Below are 9,301 nucleotides of genomic sequence, written 5' to 3' on the forward strand. Positions count from 1 at the left end.
CCACAAGGTCTTGACCTTTATGTATCACTTCTGTGCAAATTGGTCATGCCCATGCTTTTGCATCTGTCCTGACACCCCCTCATACATGAAGATGTTGGAGCGCCCATCTGGTGCAAACTCCTGCTGCACGTCTGCCTTGTCCCACAGCATCATGAGGTTGCCAGTCTCTTCCTGTGGCCAGGTGGGTCCCTGGGTGGTGGCATATGGCATCAGCAATGACACAATTGGGGATTCTGCACTGGCTCTCTGAGCCTCCAGCACCCAGTGCAGGGGCATGGAGTAGGACTAGGAGCCATGCAGTAAGGAAATGTTCTGTAGCACCTGTGGAGCCTGGGCAGGTTGCTGGAGGTTAGCTGTGGGCAGCTGGTGCTGGCCCAAGTAGCCAGGACCTGGCTGCAGCAGGGCCTGGGTGCTGGCAGGCCTAACAGGAGCCTGCAACAGCCTGCAGGGCTGTACAGCATGGGCCTGGCAGCTGCGTGGCACTGTGCAGGCTGACACAGGAAGCCTGTGGCCTGTGCAGGGGTAGTAGAGGCCAAGAGCTCCCCTAGGCTCCCTGCTGTGCCCCAGGGCTCAAACTGCCTGTGGGATTTTAAAGGGCCTATGTCTGGCCCAGGCTGGGGCAGAAGAGGCTTCCAGCGCTGGGGCCCTGGGGCTGAGCTCAGGCTGGCCCCCTAGAAGCAGGGCTGACTGGGGGCAAATCTGTTCCTGGTTGGTGTCTCCATGTGCGTTACTGTGAAGTAAGTACTTGTGAGTAAATTTGCTACTTGCATGTGCAGGTAGCAAATTTACATGCAAGTAGTGAAGTTTACTGCACAGTAAGCGTGTGCATGTGTACATGTACACTCTTACTGTTCAGTAAATTACGCTACTGCGCAGTAAAGTGTTCTGTGTAGATGCACCCAGTATGTATGGGTTTGACTTGGAGGTTATATAACTTGCAGCTTTCCGTTCCAACCAGGGCGGCAATCTCAATTCACTGTTATGGAGGATATGATAGTGATACTCCAGCCATTCTGCTGAGTATGTGCTAGCTGAGCACATCTTTGTTTTCCTTCCTTGTTGCTCAATGATATAATTGAAGGAGGCCTTAGATCAACAATGCATGGTTGGATTTCTGCCAACGTATCTTTTCATCCATAGTCACCTGGTGGGAAAATTATCTCACCTTTCTAAAGCCTTCTTTCTACCATGAAAGAGTTGCACCAGTTTATTTGAGTTATTAAATTATGATGTGAATTTAACCTGATGATTCACTCCATTTTACTCAGTAGCATAAATTATACAGTAATACAGCCTTTTCTAAATGGATGTTTTTCTCTCACGTGTCTCATCTGTGAATACTAAATATACTGGGCTGGTGGTTATAAATCTGAAAGTTTAGATGCTTTTCCCCTGTAGGCAACACCTTAAAATATTGTATCCTGAAAGAATGATTGCTATAGCAACCATAAATTACTAAGAGACACAATAGCTATTCTATCTCAAGAAACAAATAAGTAAATGCCCATAATTATAATTTTAAATGATTGAAATATACTGGGTCAGCTGTACATTACTGTATTCTAATAAATCCAAATTAGCCAGCAGATACAAAACTAGAACCAACAGTATCAAGCAAGCCCCACTGTTGTATGTATAACTGTGTAAATATATATACATATGTAGAATTTTATGTGGCTTAAAAGAACATTGTAGAAATAGAAATAATGGAGCAACATCAGTGGAGTTACACTAGGAATTAATTTGGCCTGACATAACAGATAAAAGTAAGCACACTTCATATGTATGTGCTTTTAAATAATATTTTTTAAAGCTTAACTTGGACAGCAAAATTGACTAGTCAATTGTAATTTTATCTTTAGCTATTTTCCTCTCCAGGTTCTCATGTATTAGCATGATTTGGCTGTATTTCTCCCACAGAATGATGAGCTGGCTTGGAACTGCTTTTTGGCAAATAAACACAGCCAAGATCATCCCTTGAATACTGTCTGTTATTCTAGTTGTTCAACAGGGAATCCCTTTTGAAGCTTGGGGAATGTTTGGGCTTGTTAAGTCAGGTATGGGGTCACACGTGATACTGCTAGGTGAGCGATCTTTTTCTCATGAGTACAGCAAGTGGGCATTGCATGTAGCTGTGGAGTTTGAGGACTGTTACATTGTTCTTAACATGATTGTTATCTAAATGTGTTTGTCTTACCAAAAATAACTTAGCCTTTCATTAGGCTGCCTTGAAACCCAGGGGGACTATTTTAAATTGATTTTACAAAAGTACAAGGTATAAATCAATCCTTTTTAATGCTGTTATGGGAAATATAAATTTCTCTTGTGCCTCATTGCAGTGGAAAATTGGATCCATCTCTAGATCTGATGATCATGTACGCAAGCATACTGACTACAACACGCAGTCCAGTAGCTTCCCTTTAAAGGAAGCAAATTGCCAACCAGAGCTTGATGAAAGTTTTACACATTTTATAATGAACGCTGTGCTTATTTGAGTCATAAACAATGGTTTGCCAATACTGCCCTCTACAGGGTTTTTCTAATACTACACTTTGTCACTAAAACAATATGTGTTGGTATTCTGTTAACATCTTCTGAAAGTTTAACTCTCCCCACCATCATCTCTGAAATCCACTAATCTGTGTATAGAGTATAAATTATTTGTGGTTGGTACCCAGAGGAATTACAGATAACCAAGACAAATCCTAGTTCAGCATGTTTATAGCTTTGTCGGAGGTTCATCAATATTGTCCTAGTTACTTCCACTTCAAATTACTGGGGGTCAAGTAGCTCTACTGGTTTAAATAGCACTACTCATGTGAGAAACCTGAACCAAATTTTCCCCAAGATCACTGGTGACATGTAGGGGGTGCATGCGGGTGCACGTGCACCCCCTGAGCTTGGTGGTGCACCTCCTGCAAAAATTGTTGCCGGCGGGCTACTGCCACTCACCACCCTCCCCCCACCGCTGGTGACACTGCCAGCAGCATCTGCAGGTGGTCCCCAATCACTGCTGGCCACTGCCAACACTGTCAGCGGCATCCATGGGTGGTCACTGACTGCTGGTCAGTGCTCGCCGCCCCTCCCCCCGCCACCGACAATGCTGCCACCACCTGTGGGAGCTCCTTGCTCGCCGCCACCGTGCCCCTGCCAGCGCCACTGCTGCCACCACCTGTGGGCGGTTGCTGAGCCTGCCCAGTCTCTGGGGGCACGCCTGAGATAATACATAACACGGAAGAGAATGGCGATGGAAAGGCAATAGAAGAAGAGGGCTGTAAGTGTATGACTCGGTATTGTTCAGGCTTTGTGTTCATCAGTGTGTACGTCAGTTATTGAAAAGTTTTCTTCATCTAATTAGTTCCTTATTAGTTATGAGATATTATACAGATATTATACTGTAAGTTATGATGTATGATAAATTCACAGTTTAGATACAGCCAGACGGTCTTAAGTTATTTCTTTATGCTCAGAAAGATGTATCTTTGAGCTGGACCCTGCACATTATTTCTCTTATGAGTAGCACATTGTGATCACTAGGACTACAGATCGCATGAAGAAAGGCTGTCCAGGTTAAATTTTTGGGGAGTTTTGCCATTTTGACTGCAAAAGAACTTGTCCACGTCAAAAAGAGTAAGCTGGCCTTTGGTGTTTCAAAAGGCATACAGCAGGCTCCTCTACCTCTTAGCTAACGTGTGGGGAAGGGAGTTTTTTGTTTGTTTTGAATGCAGCACTCCAGAAATGGCTGCCCAAGTTGTTATTCTGGAGTACAATTTAAAGTTACTCTTTTTGAGCTACAGATAATTTGGTGCCAGATATTTCTTTAACTTGTAAGGTTTCAGTTAAATGAACAACAATGATTTTAGTCATACGAAATAGCCTTCTGGTGCACTATAAAATGTCATCTGGTTTTTGGAGCTTGTTTATTTTCTTTCCTCATATTCCCAGTCTTCAGGGGTTTTGTTAATTGAGAACTGGTAAAGTGCCAGGTTTTGATTATGTTAGGTTGCAGGTTTGTGCACACTAGCGTTTGACTGAATTTCTTGTCTTCCTCTTAAAACTGTGATTATCAAAGCCATTGGATCAGACTGATCTGTTGATACCTGAATCACAACAGTGTTAGGAAAATTCCAGGTAAGCCTTAATGGTGAGATTAACATTTAGAAAAGACTCCAGTCTTGTGTGATTTGCCCCTTCCTATTTTGTTTGAAGAAGCAACAAATTAACCATATTTTTTCCTTTAAATTAGTGCTATCACTGGATATATGGAACATAATTCCTGGTAAATACTAAGCAGGCTCTGTGTCTATGTGAACAGAAGAAGCCTTTGAATGTATTCTGCACCAAAAGTTAAAGCTTATGGCTGCTTGTACACACCACAGGGGTTTCATTCAGTTTAGTTCTCCCTAAATTGAAATGGTGGGTTTTTTAAAAACACTGCTTCAATTTAGGGAGAATTAAACGAAACTAACCCCCTGTGGCATGGTGGGGGCCTGACCCTTACCTGCCTCTTCAGCAGTGGGGGCAGAGGGGGAGGGCAAGCTGCCAATGGGCCTAACAGTCCCCAAGCTGCGTGGGGGCCCCCAGGTTGGACCTGCTTGCTGGCACCTGGCCTGGGCAGTCCTGGAGGGCACTGAAGCTGCAGAGGAAATGGGGCTCCAGCCCCCCCACAACTGTGGAAAGAAGCACTGGGCCCCTGCACAGCTCAGGCAGACAGGCAGGCTCCAGGGAGAGAGGAAAAACAAAAGATCAGGTTTGCCGCTTTTTTTTTTTTCTTCAGTGGAGCCTGTTGCATTGGCTGCCACTGGGTCCCACAACCCTTGAGCTGTGCGGGGCCTTCCAAGCCCTGAGCTTGTTGGCTTTCAGCACCCTGTGCACTGTTGCACTTTGTTAGTTAGCAAACTAAAATAACTCAGTGGTGTTTTATCTTGCTCTATACCAAAGTCATTTAAAGTGGAATACGTTGTCAAGAGTGCAAACAACAATGCCATTAAAGCAATGCAAAAGGGCATTTAAGCCACTTTAAAGGCCAACGTTGTGGTGTGTACAAGGAAGGGCCTTATGATCTGAACTTATTTTTCTACTTTAAAAAATACGTTTCAGTTTGGAACAAGGAACCTACTGTATTTACTCAAATACAAGATGAGGGTTCCCCCCTTCCCCATCAGCAGTGGGGGGAAGGGGGGGATGGGATCTCATCTTGGATGTGAATACCTGCCCATGTCAGACATAGGGTCAGCTCTGCCTTTCACCCCAGGCTCAGTGCTGAAGCCAGAGCTAAGCCACTGCCTGCCCTGGACTGGAATAGCTGGTTTGGTGGGGAAGGGGGCATGCAACTGAGGGAAGTGTAGGGGAGACCACAGGGAGAACTTGAAGCCTATCCCCCCACACAACTTACCTGCCCCTGCACTCTTACCTCCTCCACCTGCTACTCCCAGCTGAAGCCTGCTCCCTTCCTCCAGATGCTCCTATTCTCCTTTACCTTCAGCTCTGGTCCCTAAAGCCCCAACCCAGCCCCACCAGGAGATGCTGCCATTTCTGCCCTTCCCAGGCTGGGCTGGGCCAAGGCTGCATTGCTGCTGACTAGACCAGAGAAACAGAGCTGTGAGAGAAGGTACAGAGGAGGGGGTAGGAAATGAGTGTGGGGAGCAGCATGGAGGACAGGAGGCAAGGGTCAGGCACAGGCACATGGGGGTAGATAGTGGGGAGGCAGGCTGTAGGAGGGTTCAGGGGGGAGGCAGGGAGTTGGGGGACAGGGAGTAGGGGGCAGGCACAAGCACAGGGACAGGGGCAGGGGGTACATGGCAGGAGGTAGGCACCAGGAGAGGCAGGTATGGGGGGAATAAGGGGCAAGAGAGCAAGGGATGGGGGTCTGGCCTCTCACCTACTGTTTTCCCTAACATAGCAATGGTGGGAATGAACTGAAGATGCCTTACAACTAATTAAATTCTATATGTGGAGAATTATAACAAATGTATAGTTCTCCACGTATAGAATCTAAATATATTGTGGGGGGGAGTTGTCTTAAATTCAAAGTTGTCTTGGATTCAGGTAAATATAGCAGCATTAGAAAGGGCAAATGCAAGGGGAGGGATCCACTGGGTTACTAAGTCCTGTCCCTGAGATTGTAGATAACCACACTGGCTGCTCGAACATGTTATGAAAAACAAATAAACAGCACTTTAAACTCCACATGCTCCTACACCAAGCCCAGCACATGCCCAGAAGAGGCAGCACATTAGTTGGACCCAGTTCACCCAACTTCTGTATAGATCAGGCACTTTAGTAGGGCTTTTTTGATGCTTTCATCTAATAGTTGATTGACTCAGCTATTAGATAAAAGTGCTGAAAAGCCCTGCTGAAAAGCCTGATCTATACAGAAGCTGCAAAGCCAGGTCAAAGTAATGTGTTACTTTCAGTAAAGCATGGTTTTGTTTTGGGAATGTCTGCAAGCAGCATTATGTCCAAAACTCTGCATAAGAACATCCACTTCAGCCCCCTAGCAAACCACAAGTCACAGAACACCCTCTCTCCACATGTAGGATCTCTTGTACAAAAAACCAAGGGCTTCAAATTACAGTGCATCACAGGAAAAGAGCAGGTGAGACTATGTGCACTGCCCATGTCTTGGCATCCTGCAATGTCAGGGAATGTTTTAGGTGGGTCCAGAGATTAACAGGATTGCTTTTCCTGAAGACCTTGCTCAGTATTTGCACTGTTCTTACTCAGGCAGTGAAATCAGTGGGAGTAGGCCTACATCAGTGGTCTCTAACCTTTCTAAGTAGATCACATTTGGGATTTAGAAGCAACCCAACATCTACCAGGTGCTAAGGCCACCCCCTTCCCCCTCAGCCCAGCAGCTAAGTCTGTGGAAAGGGAAAGGGGTTCAGAGAATATTGAGGCAGAGGGAAAAAAAATTTTGGGGGGGTGCACCTCCACAGGAGATAAGTCCCACCTGGCTGGGGCCCCACTCACCTTACCCCTGCTCCTGCCTCTGCAGCACTGTACCTCAGTGTGGGGGCCTTGATCTAGCCCCTGCCCCTTTCCTCCCCCATGGACTGATCTGCTGGGCTGGGGCCTGCATGTGTATGCATGTGGGCACCCCCTACCCCAGCCCTGGATAGACTCCAAGAGGTTCTGAGATCTACTGCAAGAGGCTCCAAGATCTACTGGTGGATCAAGATCCAGTTGTTGGTGACCACTGGCCTAGGTAAAGGCCGTGGGATATAACCCATGCAAGTAATTAGGAGTATTTTCCATAGCTGATTTTGCTCTCCCTGTATTTGTTTCACTTCTGATTGAGATGTTTAATTGCTGCACTTGCAACCCCTACTTTTCTAGTTTAATCATGCTATGTCAGATCCCTGTTCCATATGGGGATCTGCTCCACTCTGGGTGGTTCCATTGAACATTCTCTTGTGCAGGAGAACATTCTGCAAAGAACAGGAACGTATTGGTTTTAGTACATTTAGCTCACCTCTTTTCATATACACAATTAATGGATAACGATGACATTTAGTTCATACTTCCCGTGTCAAAATACATATTAGTGCTCATTAAACAAGTTATCTGTATGATTAATGGCCTCAGTCAGGCTGAGTTAGTTTGTCACATTTGCAGTCAGAACTATGTCACCCTCAACATCATTCTTCATCAACCCATGCCAGTCTTGGTTACTCACTTTGCTGGACTTGCTCTCTTGTGACCCACTTTGCTGCCTTGTATTACTGGTCCCTGTCACTTGGCAAAGCCTTATTTGTCCTTACTGTTTATTATTCTCCTCTACTGTCCTATGTGCCTCATAAATCTCCATTGCCCTTTTCTCTCACTCTCTCTTTCTTTCCTGCTTGTTCATTAGTCTCCATCATTTGATTTCACTTTGTTCCCTCTTGCTCCCTTGGGCTGTTCATTGCTCTCTGTCTCTTCTTCTTTCTGATCCAATACCCACCATCAATCCAGAAAGGAGATATTGAGTCTTGATAAACAGCTAGGTTTTAGCAATTTGCCATCCATGAAAAGTACAAACTGTACTTTGAAAAAGCTCATTATAATTCATTACTCAGTCAGAAGTAAAGTGAAATATAGGACAGAGAGTTTTGGCCAAGACAAGTAATGATGGTCTGTAACAAAGCCTCATAGAACCTTTCAGAACAACAGAGATACTTTATTAAGAGACCATAAATGACAGAACAGCATCTTCTGTGACTCTAATCTGGCCCATCTGTACACTGTATTTACATACAGACCTCTATACTGCACAGTACAAGAAGAGCAAAACCTATTCTCAGCCTTGGTGCAAGGGTATTGTTTTTTTAAGAGAGTTAGCACTAGTGCTTGGCTTTACTTAAGAAAGAAATTTACTTTATACTTACTTTGTGTATCAGGCTTTTCACCTACAGGTCACAAAACACGGTGCCAAGGGGACTAATTATTATTATTTCTATGTATGGGTGCAGACCAAGCAATGAGGTAGTGAACAAACAAATAAAATAGCATTTTTATTTACATTACTCACCTTTATGTATTTGTTTGTTTTTATTAGTTGCAGATCATCTTGTGACCCTCGATAACTTACAAATCAGCTGCTGGAAAAAAACCAAAGTCAATACTAATGAAATAACTTGATATCCCTGTCATACCTTCTTCACAGTAGGTGCCCGTTGTTCCTAGCGGGCAGTGGCATCTGTATCCTTCAGGCATTGGCATGCAGGTAGCACCTTGTTTACACAGATGTGGTGGAACATGCTCAGGATCACACGCTGAAACAGTCTCAGTGCAAAATGCTCCTTTCCATCCACTGGGACAGTCACAGCTACAGTACATAAAAAGAGAAACAATCCAATGTTTTCACCAAAACAAATCAATGTTTCTGTATCGCAGTAGTCAGCATTTTCAAACTTGGAGTTTTATAGCAAACTTGCATATTTCAGAAGAATGGAGAACCCAGGTTTCTCACTGAAGCCTGCATTCATTATATTTTTGTTTCATTCCAACACACTGAATTTTATTGATGGAAAATTCTTATTTTTTACATTGTAGTATTAGCACCAGAAAATCTCAGTTAGGGTGGGGCCTCTTTGTGGTAGGGGATGTACAAACACATAAATATCAAAAGCTTACAATACAGCCTAAATTGAGAACAGCCACAATCTATATACTAATAAGGTAGGTAAGAGGTAGATGCTCTAAGAACATTTTAAAGTATCTGTGTGTAGCCATATACCCACATATTATATACCATTTTAAAGAGCAGAAAGTGTAGATTTGAACATAATTCAAAAACTTCAAAGAAGTCTGAAATAAG

The 9,301-nt window shown here is 44.3% G+C and overlaps 1 protein-coding gene across 1 annotated transcript in view; it reads right to left on the reverse strand.

Annotated features, from left to right (window-relative positions):
- LOC109311766 (protein eyes shut homolog) overlaps window positions 1–8,803 on the reverse strand; it is a 47,256-nt gene extending 38,453 nt beyond the window's left edge. Inside the window, exon 1 of the mRNA XM_019537597.1 lies at window positions 8,637–8,803. Within this exon, the coding sequence (XP_019393142.1) occupies window positions 8,637–8,703 (67 nt within the window). The 5' untranslated portion in view covers window positions 8,704–8,803. The remainder of the gene's footprint in view (window positions 1–8,636) is intronic.
- Window positions 8,804–9,301: the final 498 nt, after the last annotated feature.

This window comes from Crocodylus porosus, unplaced genomic scaffold (genome assembly GCF_001723895.1).
Source record: "Crocodylus porosus isolate Cpor-Errol unplaced genomic scaffold, CroPor_comp1, whole genome shotgun sequence".
In the NCBI taxonomy this organism is placed as follows: Eukaryota; Metazoa; Chordata; order Crocodylia; family Crocodylidae; genus Crocodylus; species Crocodylus porosus.